The sequence below is a fragment of the Typopeltis vanoorti genome, chromosome 18 (genome assembly GCF_054136105.1).
Source record: "Typopeltis vanoorti isolate ZY-2024b chromosome 18, IOZ_Tvanoo_1.0, whole genome shotgun sequence".
Classification (NCBI taxonomy): Eukaryota; Metazoa; Arthropoda; class Arachnida; order Uropygi; family Thelyphonidae; genus Typopeltis; species Typopeltis vanoorti.
Window position 1 is genome coordinate 25,177,466 of NC_143566.1, and position 23,810 is coordinate 25,201,275.

Here is a 23,810-nt window from a genome sequence, read left to right on the forward strand (position 1 = left end):
AACCTTTTTAAGGGGAGAGTGTTAGAGAGGATTTCAGATGGAACTAGAAAGTGTACAAGATTGGTGGAGACATAATTCAAAAGCAATTCTGAGCTGTGTAATCGAAGTGCTTGGTGAAACATCTGGAAAGATTAGAGAGCAGAAGGAGGGTTGGAGGCATCTCCTCTCACTGGGGGAGAGGGAATTGACCTGCTGTGGGATCTGTTAATAAGAGTTTGTCAACAGGAAAATATACCCGAGGAGTGGAGGGAAAGTACTCTTGTATTCCCATCTACAAGGGTAAAGGGAATGCACGAGACTAAGAATTACAGAGGAATAAAGTTGATGTCCCACACAATGAAAATCCTAGAAAGGGTTCTTGATGGAAGACTGGGGAAGGAGGTGGAGATTGCAGAGAAGCAATTTGTCTTCATGCCTGGTTGATCGACGACACGTGCTATCTTTGGATTATGGCAGATGATGGAAAAGTTTTGAGAGAAACAATGGGAGCTACATCTAATGTTTATTGATCTGGAGAAAGCATACGATAGAGTGCCAAGGCAAGAAGTCAGGAGGTGTCTGAGGGAGAAGAAGGTACTGGAGAAATATGTCAGGTTGGTGCAGGAGATGTACAGAAATGTGAAGACAAGTTCGGACCTGCCTAGGAGAAACAGAAAGTTTTCAAGTGACAGTTGGCTTTCATCAAGGATCAGCATTAAGTCTGTTCCTGTATAATATTGTGATGGAGGAGGTGAGAGAAGATGCGCCTTGGACAATGTTATATGTGAATGACATCGTGCTGTGTGCAGAATCAAGAGAAGTGGCAGCTAAACTGGAAAGATGGAGGAAAGTACTAAAAGAGAGAGAGAGAGAGAGGTATGAAACTGAGCAGAAGTAAGAGTGGATGGCAGCCAGGTGACAGATCTGGAGCTGGAAGGAAATGTCATCAGGAAGGTGAAGGACTTTAGATACTTAGATTCAACAGTGGAAGAAGATGGAGGAGCTGAGAAGGAAGTGGGATGCAGGATACAAGTGGGTTGGAGGAACTGGAGAGAGAGATGGCTGGAGTGTTATGCGATAAGAGGGTGCCGATCAATCTAAAAGGCAGAATCTACAGGACAGTAGTGAGACCAGCTATGACGTATGCTATGGAAACTGTGGTCCTGAGGAAAAATAACATCAGCAGGATGGAGGTGGCAGAGATGAGAATGCTTAGGTGGATGTGCCTTGTGACCAGAAAGGATCGTCTGAGAAATGACTATGTAAGGGGAACGTTGAAAGTTACGAACTTAGGAGCAAAGATACAGGAGGCAAGGTTGAGATGGTTTGGTCATGTGATGAGGAGGGAGGACGAGTGTGTGGGAAGAAAGGTCATGCAGATTGATGTGGAGAGGAGGAGGTAGCGTAGGCGGCCAAAAAACTGATGGAGGAAGAACTTGGATGTGATTAATCCCAAGACAGGAGGATGTGGAGGTGACTCACTAAAAACAGCAACCCTATTTAAGTGGGATAAGCTGCAGAAGAAGTGTGCTACAATAATAAAATAGTAATCCTACTGGGCATACGTATATACTTGTTTTATATATATATATATATATATATATATATATATATATACTGTGTTGTACCTGTTGGTTTTGCCTGAATTTTATCAAAAAAATAAAATGGCATTGAATAATATTGATGAATTTGTAAAAATGAGCCAGCCCAAAGCAAAAGGGTCATGAAATATACTCAAGTAAGATCCTACCTGATGCTCAACACATGCAGTGTAAACTTGTTAATGACCAAGATAAATTATAGGAACCTTCAATGTGGAAACAGCATTAGTTTTTCAATGTTATCCATACATAAATTTAAAAAAAAAAAAAAGTCAGCTTAATAAAAACACATTTTTAGCTTATCCATTTTAGATGAATAAGTCTTTTAAAATAAACAGATCTGTATCTTAGCTAAACTAGCTGGCTTTTATTAGCTTCTAGTCATGTTCCCAAATTAATGTACTCCTTTACTAATTTGTGGCTAACAAATATTTCAACTAAAACTAAATTTTCAAGTTTTATTCTTGGTTTGAGTTTCTTACCATTAAAATCAAAGGGGTAAGGATTAAAAGAAATGGAGGGATGATTTGATTTTAGTTGATGCATCGAGAGTGGATTAGGTTTTCTAATTTTTAAAACAAAAGCTTACTGAAATTTTAAGTTCAGAAGGGAAAAAATTAAAGGACTGGGAGAATTAAAAGAATTTTAAAGACTCTGAAGAAGTAATATCTGATCATTTTAAACTTTTAATTACTAAGATTACTCACAATCAGAGATAGTGTCATATAACATATCTTTATAATAATAATAAAATCACTCAACTTGAAATGTTTTATTCCCTTTCCCCATTCTCTTTAGTCATTTATATACTTATCTTGTAAATATGCATTAATAAGAGCTGAAATAATATACAATAATTAGAAACAACAATGTTTGATAAGAAAAAGTGTGTATCTTAGTCATAAATGTGTTTAGATACTAATATTGATCAAAGAGTGAATAGATCATGGTACGTAAATTATCTGTTGGTTTAAGTGAATAATCAACAGCAAATGCACAATATTGTGATATAATTGTTTTCATGCATACATTTTTGTTTTCTAAGCCAGAAATTTTAATTACAGACAGCTGGTTCCGACAACAGATCTATACAATCCAACAAATGTTAAGGACCACTTAATTGTAATTGCACTCAACCTAGTCAGAGATAAGGTTTGTGAAGTTAGACATGCTGCAGTTAAGTTGGTAAGTCATGTTATCACTTGTTCAATTAATAATAATAACCATGATGACAAGGACTGAACCCAGTAGTTTTGTGTGTATTTTAGGGCACTGAATTTTCAAATGGAACTTTTCTTTTTCCAACCATGTCCGGGTTCTTTGTTACAAATATGTAACAAAGCAATTGATATTTTCATTCTCTTTGTCTTGTTATTGCAGGTTTTCATACCAAATTTATTATAACAGTTATTCAATTTAGTCCGGGAATCCTGCAGACTTGTACTGGATTTATTTAAAAGTATAACATCATCTGCATAAAGTAAAGAGCTCAAATTAACATCTCCAATTTTGATATCAGGTTTAATACTGCTTTCGTTCATAATGCTATCCAAATAGATAATGAATAAGAGAGGGGATAATATACATCCCTGTCTGATATCAGATTTAACATCAACCCATCTTCCTGCAATTCTAACTGCTGATTTACAAGATTAAGTATTGCTTGATATAATGCCCCATTGACACCATATAACTGTAGTATTTTGAATAGCTTTCTCTTGGCACCTTGTCATATGCCTTTTGCAGGTCTACCAAACTTAAATACAGATCTTTCTTATATTTCCACAATTTCTCAACTGTTTGTTATAAAGTGAAAATCTGACTACTTATATATAAAGAGCCAATAGTGTTCATTTCGGCGATATAAACATTATTGCTGCGAGTTGCCCGAGATTGTACTACGTACTAGGACTACTTGCATTAGCTCACACTAGTAATTGCCGATACTTTTATAGTTTACTATATTCGGCATGAAACTCTCTGATTCCAATCTTTGAGTTTCTTATTCGGTTTTAAAACAATGTGGGATTTAATATCCCCTTAATTTAAATAGTGAAAATCTGATCCTGACAGCCTCTATTAGGCCTGAAAGCTAAACTCACTGTTTAGCTTTCTTACATTTGTCTCTGTATTTTCTAAGAGTAGAAGCTGGCTTATTTGGCAGAAACTTTTGATATGCTTTTTTCTTTAACTTCATGTGTCGACCGTGGAGTTCTGATTTGTCTATCCTTGCACACAACCTCACCACATACCTCTCTGGCTGAATCAATGTTTTCTTCAGGATTTGCCACTGAATCTCCAAGTTCACATCTGAGAACTGTTCAACTTTTATTTGCTTTAAAACTTTCTTACATGTTCTTCTTTTCAATATGAAATTCAGTTTTATCCTGCTCAAGACTAAATGGTGATCGCTTCCAATTTCATATCCTCTGTACACTCTGGTACCGGAGAAAACATCACTATCAACAATAACATAGTCAATGAGAATTATTATTCCTTGCCTCTTCTCTCCATGTGAATTTGTGCACATTTTTATGTCGGAACATTGTGTTAGTAATAACCAGTCCATCCCCTGATCAGAAATCCAACAGGTATTTGCCATTATTATTAGCTTTGCTCTTTTCTCCAAATTTTCCCAAAATATGTCTGCTGTTTGTATGTCTGACAATGATTTCCTACTCTATTTAGATCCCCAACAAGGACCAACTTTTCCTTTTTCGTTGTGTCAGTTGCTTTTTCTAAAATCTCAAAAAATTTCTCCACTTCTACCTTATAGAACCTTCTGTGGGACCATAGCACAAAAAGTCTCATTGTCCAGTTCCCCATTCTGATATTGCCTGCCATTCAGTACTATAGCTACTTTATTTCCTTGATTGTCATTGCCTGAATATAACATTTTGTGTTTATTGCTCAGAAAGAATCTCACCAGTTTTTGTCTTTTTTTCATTCACCTCCTATTATGTTTGGTACTTATCCAATTCCTCAGATAGCTCAATTTCTTTTCCATTCAGGCTTCTTATGTTGATAGTACCACCAATCTTGAACTCTGATGGTGAGTTGGGGTATGTTTCAGGATTAGTTCCAGTAGCCGACTTTTCGCTGTTTGCCTTGGCGAAAATAATGGGTCCTTGTTCAACTGGGTCATGCTGTAGCTGGCATTTAATATATATATCTTTTGCTGTTACACTGACACAACTACTCTAATCCAATCAGCATGTTGTTTAGTATTATAAGAATACCAGCTGAGATCTTCGTGATTTCTGTGTCTCATTTGATTTGTATTATTGTTTCCAATCTCATGATGCAAACATGCTAAAATAATTCTTATATACGTTTCAAATTCTCATCCTTTTTCTAAGCCTTGCTTCAATATATTGTTTTTTTTTACCTCCATTTCTTGAATTGATAATCTTGATACATGTTCTCCTGCAATTTCATACTTGCAACATTGAATAACTCTTTAATTTTTCACCAGAAAGAAATCGGAAGAATCTTGTCCAAAGTGGATACTAACATAAAGTTCTGCTACAATGTTGACTTGTGTTGGTTTTATACTTTCCTATTCCATTGGTATTTATCTTTTTATGAAGAGAAAACTGTGGGAAATTGAATGAAAATATAACAAGAACACATAATTACAAATATTTGGGTTGGTATCTTAGAGAGAATAAATAATGGAAATCCAAATACAATACTGGTTATCTTTACATGTGCATGTGCTTTAAGATCCAATCCATATAAAAATATGAAGAAATACACTTGTTAATGATAATTTTCCATATTTGGGCATGGGCATAAATAATCCATCATTGAGGTTGCAATGAAGATTCACTTCAGCATAACAGGTGCTTGAAATTTGTAGATGCTCAAGTGTAGCAGCTTAATGTCATTCATTATCATTAACATCATTTCCGGTGTTCAGAAATGCACATCATCTTTTTCAAAAGTATGATATCATCAAATCACTGCTATCAAGTGCCTGCATTGTCTATCTTCAGAAACACCTCTTCAGTATGAAATTATTATTAAGCAAACCTCCTCTCTCAATGTTTACAAACCAAAAATCATAGATAAAAACACATTTTCCACCTATTTTATGAGAAGAGATGACTCCCACAGGATTTCCATTGCATATGTTTAAAGGCACCTGAATGTGTTTCTTGTGTCCTTAAAAAATTTCATCTGGCAGTCACATACAAACCTATCAGCAAAGTAAGTCTACTTTTACCTTCTACAAAAGATAAAGTGTGTCCCTTGTGCTACCCAGAGTCTGTCAAATTCCTTATAACTGAACTTATTCTACTTTGGACAAACTGGCCATTCCATTGCAAAACATGTTTCTGAACACTCGCCTTGCATTGAGCTGAATAAATGTTACAAGTTGATTTTCTCACACCATGCTAAAAAGTTAATCATTTATAGTACATGAAGTGTTGTATTTGTTTTATTGAATTTCCATTACATTATAAGTTGTTGATTAAATGTTTTTTTGTTATTCTATACTCTGTTTGAATAACAATTCAAACAGAGTACATGTAAACCTCTTTTTACATGATAGATACGTTCCTAAAAATGACGCATAAATAGAATTCGCGTAAAAAGAACTACCGACTCCATAGAAAAAATTAAGATTGGTTCAAAACCTGAAATATAAGCAAAATAATGAAAAAAATAAACATTAAATTCGTTAGGATAATAAGATTTTTATTTACATTTCATGGAGAACACACATACACAATGATTTTAATAACTTTTAAAAAAAAAACATTTTTTCAGTTGTTTGCTAAGGATTCTATAAAAAAATTGTTATTCGCTATCAGTTTCTGACAATAAATGCGAAAGCTTTCGTTTTCGTGAGACTGTAATATCGCTAGAAATACTAGATATGATATTATCATCATCGACTTCTGCCTCAACTTGTGGAATTCTTCTTGTCATGTCTTGAACCAAAGTACCACTGGTTGTTTCGGTAGTGTTAGGCATGAACTCGGTTATTAATCGCTGTGTTGATGCTTTAGATAAGTCGTGATATAATTCTCTGTATGAAGACATTAACAACTTCAGCTCACGTGAAAACTTCCCAGCACGTTCTTCATTTGGATAATGTTGGGCAGAATAATTGCCTAAATTACTGGCCAGTTTAAGATCTTCTTTAATTATATCAGCAGTAAAAGCAGGATTATCTTGATCATTATCATTGACCTCTTCGCTTTCAGAAGTCTCAGAAACAATCTCTACTATTTCGTCTTCGCTAAGAGGTTTATCAATTGACAATTCTTTGATATTCTGATATCTGCCGATGTAAGATCATCGAATCCTTCTCCACCAATTTCACATGCCAAACTTATTATATTGGGGAATTCTGCAGTATGATTGAAGGGAACAGGAGCATTCCCTTTAACACATGTGGGCCAAATAGCTTTCCAGCATGCATTCATAGTTTCTGGTCTCAATTCAGCTGACGATAATCGAATCTGATCAATACAATCCATAATTGAAAATTTTTTCCACACCTTCATAACTGACAGTGTTTCATCATCATTTAGCTTGTTCAAAACGTACTGAAATGTTCGTCTGACATAATATGCTTTAAAAGTCGCAATTATACCCTGATCTAGAGGTTATAGCAATAATGTGGTATTGGGCAGCAGAAAAAAAAAATTGCACATTTGGGTATTCTATGGCAGGATGACTGGGTGCATTATCAGGAATCAAAAGCACTTTAAATTCGAGACCTTGTCATTCAAATAGCGTCTAACGTCTGGCACAAAATGTTTGTAGAACCACTCAATGAAAATATCAATGGTCACCCAAGGCTTTTTTGTTGGCCATCCAATGAACTGGCAATTTTTGAAAATCTACGCCTTTCATTGGCCGTGGTCTTAATGATAGATTTATGAGCAGTGGTTTTAACATCCGATCTCCAAAAGCATTCGAACAAAATAGGAGTGTTATGCGATCCTTTGCTGCTTTGAACCCACCAACAGTTTTTCGCATTTTTGATATGCAAGTTCTGTTTGGCATTTTTTTCAGAAAAAGGCTAGTTTCATCCATATTCCAAACTTGTTCACGAGTATAACCTCCATCTTCAATTATTTTAACAAGTTTTTGTGGAAATGCTTTAGCAGCTGTTTCATCAGCAGAAGCCGTTTCACTTTTTAATTTTTATATTATGAAGAGCATATCTTATAATAAACTGAGCCAGCCAACCATTGCTTGCATGAAATTCATATTTTTTCCTCGATTGAGATGAAGTATCTGGCTGCAGTTTTTTAATCTGTTCATAAAATCTCAATGCTGATTGCTTAATGGAATTTCTGTCAACTGGCATTCTTTTTTGTAATCTTCTATCCACTGGGTGCTTAAGGCTCAAAGCTGTATAACTGAGAGGAGACCTCCACATAGTCTTTAAAGGAATGCGGAGAACCGACCAGGGCTTCTTGTCCAATCCTCACCTTCTCGTGGTGCACCCTGTTGGGTATCTACTTTGATACTGAACGAACGAGGATGAGCTGGCAATTTGGAATTTAGCCGACCAAATTGTATTATTATTGGTTAAACCAAAATAAAAGATGGCACAACATGACAAAATTTCATGCCGGCTGGGGCGTCGCCTGGTTAAACAAGGCCCCCGTTGTTTTCGCCAGGGAACCAGAGCGAACAGCGAAAAGTCAGCTACTGGAACAAATCTGAAAACACACCACAACTCAACATCACCAGAGTTAAAGATTGGTTAAAGATTACTATCAACGTAAGAAGCCTGAATGGCAAAGAAATGGAGCTAGCTGAGGAATTAGATAAGTACCAGATCAACATAATAGGGGTGACTGAAACAAAAAAGACCAAAACTGGTGAGATCTTTCTGAGCAATAAATGCAAAATGTTATATTCAGGCAATGACAATCAAGGAAAAGAAGGAGTAGCCATAGTATTCAACACAAAATATGAGGCTAATCTTCTTGAATGGCAATCAGTCTCAAGTAGAGTAATGTGGGCAAATATGAGAATGGGGAACTGGACAATGAGACTTATTTGTGCCTATGGTCCCACAGAAAGTTCTACTAAGGTAGAAGTGGAGGAATTTTTTGATGCTTTAGAAAAATCAACTGACACAATGAAAAAGGAAAAGTTGGTCCTTGTTGGGGATCTAAATAGCAGAGTAGGAAATGATTGTGAGACATACAAAAATATTTTGGGTAAATTTGGAGAAAAGAGCAAAGCTAATAATAATGGCAAATATCTGTTGGATTTCTGCTCAGGACATGGACTGGTTATTACTAACACCATGCTCCAACATAAAAATGTGCACAAATTCACATGGAGAGAAGAGGCAAGGAATAAGAAAAGTCTCATTCACTATGTTATTGTTGATAGTGATGTTTTCTCTCTAGTGCAGGACACCAGAGTGTACAGAGGATTTGAAATTGGTCTTGAGCAGGATAAAATTGAATTTCATATTGAAAAGAATAACATGTAAGAAAGTTTTAAAGCGAATAAAAGTTGAGCAGCTCTCAGATGTGAACTGTAGACTAAAATACACAAAGATTATTGAAAACAAAATGAAAGAGTTTGAGAACAGGAATCAAAACTTGGAGATTCAGTGGCAAACTCTGAAGAAAACATTGATTGATTCTGCCAGAGAGGCATGTGGTGAGGTTGTGTGCAAGGATAAAAAAATCAGAACTACCTGGTGGACACACAGGAAGTTAAAGAGGCAGTGAAGGAAAAGAAGAAAGCATATCAAACGTTCCTGGCAAATAAGTCAGCTTTTACTCTTACGGAATACAGAGACAAATGTAAGAAAGCTAAACAGTGTGTAAAACTAGCTAAACAAAAGTCATGGGAGGACTTTGGCAAGAATATAGAAAAAAATATCAAGAAGGTGGCAAAATATTCTGGAGGTTGTTGAAGAAGCTTAGGAATGGATGAAAGAGTGCTGTAAAAGGAGTTAGAGATGATAAAGGTGACATGAAAACAGGAGAAAAAGATATCCTTGAAGTATGGAGTAATTACTTTGAAAAACTGCTAAATGAAACAAGCAGTGATGACAGCATAGTGATAAAAAAACACTGACCAGGCATGCAGTCAGGAGTACATATCCATACTTGAAGTAGAAAAAGCCATCAAAGGCTTGAAATGTGGAAAGGCAGCAGGAGTAGATGATACTCGACCAGAAATGCTGAAGAATGGTGGTATAAAAGTCTTACAGTGGCTGCACTGCATAGTTCAGAAAGCCTGGACAGAGGGACGAATTCCCATTGATTGGAGTAGAGCTCTCATAGTACCCATATATAAAATGGGAAATAAAACTGAATGTGAGAATTACAGAGGTATTTCCCTACTGAGTGTTCCTGGCAAGATCTATGCAAGTATACTTGAGAAACGGTCGAGAAGAATTGTGGAAGAAAAGCTTGGTGAAGAATAAGCTGGATTCAGGCCAAATAGAGTCTGTCAGGATCAGATCTTCACTTTACGACAAATAGTCGAGAAAGCAGGGGAATATAACAAAGATCTGTATTTAAGTTTTGTCGATTTGGAAAAGGCATATGACAAGGTGCCAAGAGAGAGAAGCTATTCAATATGCTACAGTTATATGGTGTCAATGGGGCATTATATCAAGCAATACTTAGTCTGTATTTGAGTTGTAAGTCAGCAGTTATAATTGAAGGAAGTACAGGAAGATGATTTAATGTTAAATCTAGTGTGAGACAAGGATGTACATTATCCCTCTGTTATTCATTATCTATGTGGATCACATTATGAAGGAAAGTGGTATTAAACCTGATATCAAAATTGGAGATGTTTATGTCAGCTCTTTGCTTTATGCGGATAATGTTATACTTCTAAATAAATCCGCTACGAGTCTGCAAGATTCTCTGACTAAATTTAATAGCTGTTGTAATAGATATGGTATGAAGGTCAGCAATAAAAAGACAAAGACAATGAAAATAGGCAGAATCATTGAAAATGTCAACTGTGTTGTGAATGGAGAACCTGTGGAACAAGTGAAACATTTCAGCTACTTAGGCACGATTTTTACTGAAGATGGTAAATTAAATAAAGAAATAGACAACAGAATCAGCAAAGCTGGTATGGTGGGAAGTCAATTGAATAAATTCATATGGAATAAGAGAGAAATTAGTCGGAACACTAAATTAGCTGTATACAAGACAGTGTTCAAACCAGTTTTAACTTATGGATCTGAGAGCTGGGTCAGAAGTAAAACACTTGACCAAAGACTAGAGACTGCAGATATGAGAGTCCTGAGAAAGATTATAGGCATGAACAGATGGCATCAATGGCAATATCATATTAAAAATGAGGATATTAGGAAAGAACTTGACATTGTCAGCATCCAGGAATGCGTTAGCAGAGCTAATCTCAGGTGGTATGGTCACTTAAATAGAATGGGAGAGGAAAGATTAGCAGAACAAGTGTTCTCTGCCAGGTTGGCAGGAAAACACCAAGATATAGGTGGATTGATACGGTACAAAGTGCCTTAGACGATAGAAATATAAGATCTGATAATGTTGGAGTCTTGACAAGTAACAGACTGATGGAAAATTGTAGATAGGAAGTTAGTAATGATGTAATTTTTTCATGTAGTACTATCATATCCTGTACACCCCTTGAAGGTACATGGCAGGAATTTGATGATGATGATCTTCTATCCACATCACTAAAGCTTTTTCGGCCTTTTCTAGAACGACATCTCTTGTGTATGATGTGATAATTTCGCACTCGATTTTGTACCAGAACATACCGCTTTTCTAATAGCCTCTTCATTTTTCTTTATAGATCTGACAGTTGATTCACAGACTCCAAAATGCTTACCCACAGCCTTTGCACCTTCCCCAGTTTGAAGACTATTTAAAAGTTGAATTTTTATATTCAAGGAAACGGCTTTCCTTTTTTTTTTTTTTTTTGGTTATCAGCGACATCATGTGAGGGCTGGATTAAAATCTTCAGTTAATGAAATGAAAGTTTGAAAATTACATGTAGCTTACCATTTATTATTTCTTGGCAAAATTATTAATTTTATAGCGCGATTTTTATTTTGATTTCACTTAAAAAATGCAGTAACTGTGTTGTCTACTCAAACACCAAATTCAAACTGCTAAGAACTGCTTTTTTATGTGCAGTCAGTTATGTAATTCGGGGAATTTCCAATAAATGAAATTCGTAAGAATTTAGAATTTTTTCCTAACTTAGACTTTAGAGTTTGGTCACGTAAAAGTGAATAAAAATCACGTTAAAATTTTTTTGTTTGATATCCCAATTCGCATAAAAAGAGGTTTAGGTGTATAGAATAACTTAGGAAGAGGCTATATTCAGCCTATTCCTAAAAAGGGTAAAAATTTTTTATAATCAATTTGCTGTTTCTTTTTCTTTCACTTAATGCCTGACTTCACTTCTTACCTGGAACTTCAGTATGGAATCTTATCCATCCCTCTTTGGGCAAATATAATGGAAAAGTTTGGGAAAATCTGAAATGATTGTTCCTGATAATTGTGGTATATTGTGTGTGTGTGCGCGCATGGCAGAAAAGCCTGTGAAACAAGTTCCTGTTATATGGTCTATCCTCTGGCTTTGACAAATGAGCTCCCAAAGTTGCACAATACATGTAATGTTGGATACATCTCTACTCGACAATTTTGCAACTCATCTTTGGATTCCAAAGTGCTTAATTCTTTCACTGATTCTGTTCCTTCTGTATATCAATAACCTCCTCCAATTGAAAATAAATTCAATCCATAGTTGATGATAGTGTAATAATTATTAATTATTATTTTTATTCATGTCGAACTGCTCCATTTGTAATTGTCTTTGTTTTCTAGTTACTCTTATCTTTAATGAATCCCCCCCCCCCCCCCCCAACATTGATATCTGTACCTGCTTGCACTTATATTAAATTCCTTTGGAGACGTTGACATCTATCTTTGCCTAAAATGTTCTATTCTTAAAACTATTTCTTGACCTTAGTCCACTTGTAATCTGCTTAACTTACTTCCCCCCACCCCCAACATCGTACGGTATACCCTTATATGTGCTAGTGTCATAAAATAAGGAAAAACCTCTAGATAAGGGCAGATCCTCAATTTAGATTGCTAATGATCATGTTTAATAGTCCTTGAAAAATTTATATTAGTTAATGACTGCACCATCAAGGAGTATGTAAATTTTTTATTCTTTATTAACATGAGAAATTTTCTGTTAAAAAGCGCTACTGATGTTCATTTTCTATTAACAAGTGTAAAATGCGTCCAGTAGTTTTCCATTTACCCTCAGAATATCCCTAATTTGATTAGTATCTGCAGTCGTGATCTACTCTCTATCCTTTACTATCCTTTCTCCTGGGTTCCCGCTAATAGGCTCTAATATTTTTTCGGAACAGTGCATCAAATAATTAAGAATCAGGCGACACTTATTTAATATTTAAACAACAAAATTTAATTCACATAAGACAAATTTACACTGCATTTGGAGTAATAGAAAAAAAACATCTCAATTGAAATCTGCATAAATAAATTAGTTAAGTTCCTGCATTTTACTCACACAAATCATATCACATATTTAATTTTCTTAATATAACATAAATCATTTATACTGAGCAATGGTAGTTATTACTTAATTGTTAACTCTTATTCATTGAACACATATACAATATCTTTTACACACAATTGCTCCTTCCTTTCTATGCTGGGAATATTCTATAGGTTAGTTTCACCAATTCAGCAAACAGTTACATTGTGACTTATTTCAACTACAAATTCCTGACAAATAATTACTTTATAATCTTCAACTGTTAAATATGCCTATTTAGATCAGCCTCTACTTTACAGTCCACTAATAAACGTTCTCTTAAAAGCACAAGAAAATTGAACAAACGGGTCAACTCACTTTATAGCTGCTACCCACTGTGCACTTGGCTTCGAACTGGACTTCTGTTCCCTTTTCTTCCGTGTTAGGTTTTTCTCTCCCTCTTTACGCCGGCGATAGATTTACTGACGCTTCTGGGATGCTGTACTCGTCGCACTTCGGATGAAGATTATCGGCTTGTGGAATGCTTGGATGCATGTTGGACTAATCGAGCAATTTCTTCCCTCTGGTTAACAGCTCCCGACGAAGATTCGTCATCAAATATCTGCTTTGCCTGGCATATTGGCTCCTCGTCATCTTTCTTTTAGATCACTGGCATGACTTCTCTTGAAGTCGCGTCCTTGATGGCTTGCATCTGACGGACAACCGTTAGCGACTTCTCGATCATGACCTCTGGACAACCGATTGAGGAACTCCTGGAACCGATGTTGTAATCTTTTCGCCAACGCCTTTTATTAGGTCACTTGCGAATCCTTGCACGGAGATATGTGATCCCCGAACATTTCATGAAATCCTTTGATCCTTTTCTCAGACTGACCCTTCCTTTGTTTTTCTCCAACACTCCCTAAATCCTATTCGTTCTGGCAGCGGACATTCGTTTGAAGCTTTTGTCGGTACACTAGCACTGACCTTGAGCGTTTCCATGTAGAACACACACAAAATTTGACGTCTTTACAAAGAGCTAAAAATATGCTGTTTACTAGTGGAGGTATTGCCTTAATACTACACCTTCTAGAATATTCCCTTATTTGGCAGAGAGCATATACAATTCCCATTGGGATTATTTACATTTAAACAAACATCTATGTACAAGTTACAATTCTTACTGGGCTTGACCTTGGTAAAATTTATATAAAAATATTTAGACTTTTTGGAGCTACATAAATATTTTTACAAAGGCCCTTTCATGAAAAAATTTTAAAAACAATGAATATGGATGGAAAATTTTTTTTTTTTACATTAGCTGTGTGTTATTCTCTCACTGGTCGTGGATCAAAGTTTTCCCGGGGGGTAGTAGCTAGTCTTCTCTAACTCTTCTATATCTCAAGAAATATCTGGTTTGATGAAATTTTCTTTCTCCTGCATTCATCACGTTGCTGCCCCCTTCCTTCGGGTAGTCATGGGATCTTTCTGATTCGAATAACCCTTTTGAAAATGTGTTCTTACGGTATCTGGTAATTCCCCCACGGCGATCTATTTCTCCCTCCTTCTCTCTCTCTTTCAACCAGGGGGGGTTGTGACTCTCCTTCTTCCTATGATTCTTTCCATTTCCTCTCCCAAACAGACTAGGCTATCATTTCTGAATTTATAAGGCCTTAGTCGATTGGAATGCACTGTTGTTATTCTATTTTGATCTTTCTGATCCTGAATTTTATAGGTCATGGGGGGGGGAAGTTTTTCTACAATCACAAATAGTCCTGATGCTCTCTTTCTGAATTTTCCTCCTTTGTGTTTGATGGCAGTCTGCTCAAGTAGAACTAAATTTCCTGCCTTTAAGTCTTTATATTTTCTAAGTTTATTTATGTATGTTCTGGTTTTTTGAGTGCTGTTCCTGCTGGATTCAGCGATGATCTCATATGCCAGCTTATTTTTTTCGACCAGCGCATTCAAATACTAGTCAATGTCCGAAAACCCCGTGTCAGCATGGGCATGCCTCAATTCATTTGGGAACCTCTGTTCAAATCCGTACAGTACAACAGCGGGAGACTCCTTGATTGCTGAATGAATAGCCGTCCTGCATGCGAATAAAGTGTTGAGACAAGTAGGAGTCCCAGTTCGAAGCTCGACTATCGACTAGTTTTGTGAGAGTGTGCTTGAGCGTCTTGTTCAGCCTCTCGCACATCCCATTTCCTTGAGGATGATAAGGGGTGGTGAATAATTTCTTAATTTTAAGCAGTTTACACAACTGTAACATAATCTCCACAGTGAAATTTGCTCCCTGATCTGATAGAAGTGTTTGAGGAGTTCCATACCTAGAAATTATTGCTATGGTCTTTGCTGTCTGGTCCTTCATCGCTGTTGCTTCAGGAATAGAGAACATATCCATAGCTACGAGTATATATTTGTTCCCCTTCTGCGTAGTGGGGAGGGATCCGACTATGTCGATTGCCACAGCTTGAAAGGGTTTGACAGGAACAGGGAAAGGTTGCAGCAGAGCCTTTCCCCCAAATGTGGATCTAGCTTGACATATGTGGCAAGAGGAAACGTATGCAGTCACATCATTTCTCATTCCTTTCCAAATGTATCTCTCATTGATTCTGTGCCATGTTCTATCGATCCCTTGGTAGCCAGCCAAATCCGAATCATGAAATGTGTAAAGTATCCACGGTATCATGGCGGATGGGACCAGTATCTTCTCTCTCCATCTGCCTCCTATCACTTGTCTAGAGAGGAGTAATCCTTCTTCATCCATGTGCACTGTTCTGAGAAATGAGAATTCTTCTGGAGGGTGCTCCCCACCCTTTATTTTTATCATAGATGCTTCCCCAACTAGGATCTCTCTTCTGGGCTTCTATTATTAGAGGCTTCTCCCAGTTTTGGTGCTGGGGGGATTCTGCCTTTGATCTCCTCAATCCTATTAATACATATTGCACCACTAGCATTCTCTATGGGGTTCCTCTCCTCACTATCAGAGCCCAAAGATCTGGACAGGTAGTCCGCTACCACATTTTTCTTTCCTGGAATGTACTTAATGTCTAAGGTGTATTCCCGCAACTCGAGTGTCCATCTAATTATTCTTTGATTTTGTCCTTCATAGAAGCCATGAAAGATAGTGGTTGATGATCTGGCCTTAGGACAACATACTGTCCCATCAGCAATTGTTTAAGTTTTCGTAGAGAGAAAACAATTGCCAGTGCTTCCTTTTCGATAACCGAATAGTTTATTTCCGATGATGACAGCTTCCTACTGATGAAGGCTATGGGACGGTAATCCTCTCCCTCTTTTTGTTCCAATACGGAGGCAATTGTGTCATGAAAGGCGTCTGCTGATAAAAATGTTTCTCCAAATCGTGGGTAGGCGAGGACAGGGGATCTTGTTAAGGCAAGATTCAGGGAATCATATGCATCTTGCTCCCCCCCCCCCCCCACTTAAACCTTGCCCCCTTCTTTGTTAATTTCACAATTGGCTCCATTAATTTTGAACAATTAAGAATGAATTTTCTGTAGAAATTGACCATTCCTATATAGCAGTGCACCTGTTTTACAGTTCTGGGGTCCTTGCTTTAAGTATAGCACTCACGTTGGTCTGGGTAGGGACAATTCCCACGTCACTGACCCTATGGCCTAAATATTCTACTTCTCTTAGGACGAATTGGCACTTCCAACTTTTCAGTGACAATTTTGCTTCACTTAGTTTTGCCATGACAAAGTAGGATGTCTCTACGGGAGATGATGTCCTTGGAGTATATTAGGAGATCATCTTGAAAGCTGATGACCCCGTTACCCATCATATCAGAGAGAACAGTGTTCATTAATGATTGGAATGACATAGCGGAGTTCCTTGCACCCTGAGGAAGCCTACACAGTTGGTATTTTTGCCACTGTGTGGTGAATGCAAAGAACTTCCTGTCTTCCTTCCGTAAGGGAATTTGATAGTATCCTGAATTAAGGACAAGCTTGGAAAAATATTTAGCTCCTTCCAAGCCTATTAAGAGCTCTTCTATCTTGCACAGGGGGAAGTCGATTGGTTTAGTGACTTTATTCACTCCCCTCAGACTCCTATTTGGCTTCTCTATCAATATGAAGGGGCTGTTCCATTGAGAATTAGACATCTCAATGATCCCAGCCTTTTCATAATCTTGTAGAAGCTTCTGTAGTCTTTCCATCTGCTTCATCGGGGTTTGATATTTTTTCACATGAATGGGCGTATCAGTGGTAATCTGGACTGCATGTTCTACCATGTCCTTGTAAGACAGTGAAGTGATTTCTTCTGTGAAAACTTTAGGAAAGCGTAGGAAAACCTCATCAAAAAACGCATTTATTATTCTTTTGTCATTCTCCGAACTAGCTGGGCTGACTGCATTGTCTATCATGATGCTCTTCCAAATACTGTTCTCTCCTACCATTTCTTTCGTTTCAATTCCCATTGTCCTTTACTTCATTCTCCACTAGAGGGGCTCCTTTCCTCGTCAGAGACAAGACCTGGATGATGCTCTATTCCACACAGTGACATCATGCCCTTTGAGAAGTTGCAGATAAATTGATATCGTTCTAGGAAGACTATTTTTTTTTTTTATATATATATCTCTTTAATTTCTCTTTATGGATCTCTTTACGCTATATATGGTTCTTATTACAGTATATATCTTTTATAACTATACCTTGGTCACACAGGTCTGATAAATTTTTGTGAGTCAGTGCATTGGTTAACAAAGATCAGGCAATCTATTTACAAAACAAAACATGTTTATTTTAACTAAGACAAATATTTTACAAATAGCATTTGGCTTATCACGTGCTTGAATCACAATTTATGAAATAAAGCTAATCACTTGAAACATTAAACAAAGCAATCTCACACTCAACTTATCATGTGAGAGGTCCTTAGCCTGCAAAGCCTTGCATTGCATTGAATTTTATAAAAATTAAGACAAGTTATATGTAACACTTTCTATGCGTTAGTCTACACAAGCAATATACAAACTTATACCATTCATTTTGCACATACAGACTAACGCTCGGCTCTCTAACTTCTTTGCTACATACCACAATTGATTAAACAGGACTAGCATCGATTATCCACACAAACAATCTTGGACATTAACATAGAGCAATATTTACTAGCCCTCAGTATCTTGTAGGGTTTTCGAGGGGTATGGGTGAGTTCTGCTGGTTCCTTCCTCATTCTTTCAAAATGGCTGCGATCGAGTACTATTCGACAGTTGTCGTCTTGCAAGTTCTCTCCCTTGGAAAAGTAGTATAGTTCTTCGACGATGTTAGGAACTGCTCCGGTTGCAGCATATCATCATGCATGTGGGTTGGTACTTTCGTCGAAGAACATGTCGGAAGGTTCCTTTGAATACTGCCTCTCCTGACTCTTCCCTTGCACTGGGGTTACCTACCAGCAAACTTCCCAAGATCTCCCGGACAGTTCCTCGAGGGACTCCCTACTCTTCTCTTCCCAAGACTCCAGAAAAATTTGGGGAAAAAGCTCCTTAACCTGTCAGTCACTGCCTTTTATATCATTCGACGTCCCTTGTCTTACCCATCCAAACTTCCTGTATTTTCTGGAAGTGTCCTGATGTCACCTATGCTTACTTTAGGTCTTGGTGGCAAAACTCCTATATTTCAGTGACCTTAGAGATTATTGTTCACCTCCAGTTCACTAGCATAATTCCATCTAATCCTTTTAGTTGCATATACTTGTAGTTCTACATTTAGTTATTTTCACAATATAATACAAAGTTAAATGCATTAAAGCAGGTTATATACACTTCTAATTTTATATATTTTATGACCTATGTAAAATCGATATAGGTGAAAAAATTTTCTTTATTTCACCATATTTTGAAGATGTACAATAGTATACATCTTCAAAAATTATGGAAACAACTATCTTGTTAGAGCAAAACTTCAGTTTAATATAAACCAAAATAATCACTCCATGTTTCAATCTTCACATTAAGGTCATCATCTATGGTATACACATATATATACAAAGAAACAAGCTGCTGTACAATCTACATGATATGCTGAAATTACATTGATTAGTCAACCATTAAAATTACTGACATGACCTCTGGTGGAAAAAAATCTTACTACATCAAAGCTAGTCCTATTATTATCTATTAGGTTAGAAAATTAAATTAAGCTAGAGAGCAACATGTTCACACAAAATAATTTTTACTTATATAATTATACATATAAATTAGAACAAACCAGTATGGATGGTAACCAATAAAAGTTGAAAATTACCTAAAGCCAAGGTTTGCTGAAAAACTTAACTAAATTGGCTGAATGTGTGCTATCCAAATTCTTTTGTATGATGTAAGAAACAAGTACTTTTCCAATCAATTTGATGTAGGGTGTTAAGAGTGTGATCTGAGAGGCCTGCTTCACCAAAATTATTAAATGTAATGCGTTGTTTGTGTTATTTTTTTATGGATAGGGATTGTACGTTCAGTTTCCCCAATATAAGGTAAGTTACAAGTGCAATAGATACAATGAACTCTAGGGTGAGCCAATGGGGGAGAGGATTCTTAGAGGAGTTGAATATGTTTTTTAGTTTTATAGGTGGTTTAAAAGTGGCATTAAGATTATAATGGTGTAGAATTCTATTAATTTTTTTTCTGATAACCCTTTAATATATGGGATAGCTATAGTTTTACTGTAATCTATATTATTTTTTGATGAAGTCGTATCAAGAATTTTATTAATATACTATTAGTATTAATATTTAAATACTATTAATAAAACTTCACCAAGCAGGCCTCTCAGATCACACTTTTAACATCCTACACCAAATTGAGTTGTAGAGAAGGTGCCCTCCCTCGATGAAACTGGGACTCCCTGGAGGTGTCAAGTAATAATAATAATGTCCACATCTACTGTTCACCACCACCACTAGTATTTTCACAAACATCCATGCCCACGGCAGGATTCTAAACCTGCAGCCTTTTGTCTGGAGAGCGGATACGCTAACCACTCAACCAACCAGACCACAAAAATATGTTAATCTGGTAAACCCGAGTTTCTGGGTGAAAAAACTCCTATCTCCGTATGAGACCAGCTAACTCACTTTTAGTCAAAAGAGACTAGATAATGGTTCCTTTTGATTCACTTACAGGAATCAAACCCAGGTTCTCTATACTGACTGAGCCATGAAAGCTCTTCTTTTGTAAAAGTTGGTTAGGGCTCGTATTCAGGAATGGGTTGAGAGAATCTCTACCCATTCCTGAATACAAGCTTGTTGGAAGTTTTTTCCACTTGGTTAGCCTGTAACCCAAGTGTAAGCAAACAAAGTTTGCACCTGAAGAATCTTCAGGACTGAGGCAACTTGTGGTAAAGGTTGACCAAGCTCTCATCACTCCTTGTCTTAGTATCTCCCATAATGCAAAGCACATCTCCTTGCAGACATGTATAATGCTATGCATTAAGGGAAGGGGCCACTACAGACTGGTTTCGACCTTTATTGAGGTCTCGTCGGTGGGAACCAGAGGTGGTGATACTAAGGCAGAAGCAATGGAGAGGTTATATTTACTTATACGAGTTGCCAAAAGGTGTACCACCTTATTATTAAATTACTCTGTATTTAGAGAAAGATGTTGGAAGTTTTTTCCACTTGGTTAGACTATAATAAATTTAGTTTAATTCTTTATCCAAGTGTAAGCAAACAAAGTTTGCACCTGAAGTATCTTCAGGACTGAGGCAGCTCGTGGTAAAGGTGGACCAAGCTCTCATCATTCCTTGTCTTAATATCTCCCATAATGCAAAGCTTCCATTCCAACATCTTTCTCTAAATCAAGAGTAATTTAATAAGGTGAGACACCTTTTGTCTCTTTGAGAGGTACATTGTTGAATAGGGATTCTACATCAAAGATCAATAGGTTGTATGGAGACTTTTTTTTTTTTAATTTGTCTAAGAAATCTGACTAATTTCTTAAAAAAAAAGAACGAGATTTGCCTATATGTGATTTCAATAGGTTTGCTAAATATTTGGCTATGCAGTAAGTAGGTGAATCAATGTCTACAATTGGATGGAGAGGAATGTCTTTCTTATGGAACTTAGGTAAACCTAGGAGTTGTTGCAAAATGCATATTTAACTTTTCTATGGTGTCTGCATCTAAACTTATAACTTCATCTAGAAGGGAATTTAATTTCTTAAGTTGCCTGTTAGTGGGGGTTGTGATCCAGTTCTTGGTAGGTTGAGCAGTCTTGTAGTAAAAGAGAAATTTTTCTTTTATAATTTCAGGAATCCATAACTGCTGTAGCTTTTCCCTTGTCTGCTTTGGTGATAACAAGGTGACTGTTGCATCTTACAGAGTGTATAGCTTTTTTTTTCAGATGGAGATATGTTCGATGGAGGGAGCCGGGCTTCATGTAGGATGGATGAAACTTCTAAGTGGAGATTATTAGCCTTTTCACTGGAGAGGTGAAATAAGTTTTGTTCGATGTTAGAAAGGAAGTCTAAAAATGGTATCTTTTTTGGAACTACAGCGAATTCGTGTCCTTTTGAAAGAATAAGTGTTTCACTATCAGTTAAAGGATGTCTGGACATGTTGATAACCCAATTCTCTAGAACATGGAGAGGCTTGATTTGTCTGTTTAGATGTCGATTTTGTTTATTAAATGAATATTGCAGAAAGCATTTAACCACATTAAGAGCTATGTAGAAAGTTGTGGGTCTGAGTTTGAGGAGATGAAAGTCCGGAGATCAGCAACAAGATGAATATTAATGGCAAGATCTCATTTAGTTGCTTTGAGTTGATTGCAGACTAAAGATAAGCTGGTGTTCTTGTAGATAGTATGAGAACCAGGTGATTTAATAATTTTCTTTATCTTAATGAAGTTACGAGCAATCTGCAGGTCACAGCATTTTTTTTTTTTTTTTAAAGTAATCCTCACTATCAGGATTACTCGCAGCTTACCTTGTAATACAGATAGTTTACCGGTCTTTTTGGTATAGCTCTCCCTGTGAAGGAATTGAATTCTAGTTTTGAGGGGGAAAACTTGTGCCATAGTACTATAAATTATCTACATATAAACACAAAGAAAAGTACTCTAATCAAATTCAATATGGAAATTGAAAGAGACAACAAAGTATCCTTTTTAGATGTTATTCTTATCCACTCACCATCAGGTAATTTAACAACATGAGTTTATAGAAAACCCATTTTTACTGGAAGATACATTGTCCAACAATCGGCATATCATCCTTCTCAAAAGACAGGAATCATAATATGTTTAATTCGGCGAGCTAGAACTAATCGTTCAATTCTACATCATTTACAGAAAGAACTATAATAAATTTAGTTTAATCCTTTATCCAAGTGTGAGCAAACAAAGTTTGCACCTGAAAATATCTTCAGGACTGGGGTAAGGTAGTACAACACCGGGCAACTTGCAGTAAGGGTGGATCAAGCTAACATCACTTCTATCTCACTATCTCCCATAATGCAAAACACATCTCCTCGGATATGTATAATGTTATGCATTAAAGGGAAGGGCCACTACCCAGACTAGTTTCAATCTTTATTGAGGTCTCTTCAGTGGGAGCTAGGCCTAGAAGTGGAGATACCAGTCAGAAGCAATGGCAAGGTCATCTTTACCTATAAAAGTTGCCAAAAGGTGTGCCACCTTTTTATTAAATTACTCTGGATTTAGAGAAAGATGTTGAAAGTTTATTTTTAACTTGGTAGTGGCCCTTCCCTTTAATGAATAACATTATACATATCCGCAAGGAGATGTGTCTTGCATTATGGGAGATACTGAGATAGGAGTTATGTTAGCTTGGTCCACTTTTGCTACGAGTTGCCCGGTGTTGTACTACCTTACCCCAGTCCTGAAGATATTTTCAGGCACAAACTTTGTTTGCTCACACTGGGATAAAGGATTAAACTAAATTTATTATAGTCTAACCAAGTGAAAAATAAACTTTCAAAATCTTTCTCTAAATCCAGAATAATTTAATAAAAAAAAGTGGCACACCTTTTGGCAACTCCTATAGGTAAAGATGACCTCGCCATTGCTTCTGCCTGGTATCTCCACTTCTGGGCCTGGCTCCCACTGAAGAGACCTCAATAAAGGTTGAAACTAGTCTGGGTAGTTGCCCTTCCCTTTAATGCATAACATTATACATATCTGCATGGAGATGTGTTTTGCATTATGGGAGATACTGAGATAGGAGTGATGTTAGCTTAGTCCACCTTGCTATGAGTTGCCTGGTGTTGTACTACCTTACCCCAGTCTTGAAGATATTTTCAGGCACAAACTTTGTTTGCTCACACTTGGATAAAAGATTAAACTAAATTTATTATAGTCTAACCAAGTGAAAATCAAACTTTCTACAGAAAGAACTCTGTACTATCAAACGATATATGAAATTAAACGGCCTCTCCGAAAGAATTACACAACATCTGCTTGACTCCTACAAATCCAACTAAAACAACAAAGAATCAATACATAGAGTTCTAATTCCCATACATCTCTGGCATTTCAGAGTCTATTTCAAGAATTCTGAGGAAATATGATTTAGTAGCTACTTCTCATTAATACGCTATCTATGTATTTCCCATCGTCTGAAGATAAACTCTCAACTATGTCTCTTCCTGGTGTATACCAAGTTCCTTGTGACTGCCAGCTTACCTACTTTGGACAAACTGGATGTTCAATGGAAAAAAATAATACAAG

At 36.6% G+C, this 23,810-nt stretch overlaps 1 protein-coding gene across 8 annotated transcripts in view; it reads left to right on the top strand.

The window, feature by feature from the left end:
• The window catches only part of LOC150096550 (serine/threonine-protein phosphatase 4 regulatory subunit 1-like), a 536,793-nt gene that overhangs the window by 456,797 nt on the left and 56,186 nt on the right, over window positions 1–23,810 (top strand). For all 8 annotated transcript variants that reach the window (XM_090408176.1, XM_090408177.1, XM_090408173.1 and 5 more), the window contains one exon: window positions 2,645–2,765. In XM_090408176.1, coding sequence (XP_090264302.1) covers window positions 2,645–2,765 — 121 coding nt within the window. The remainder of the gene's footprint in view (window positions 1–2,644; window positions 2,766–23,810) is intronic.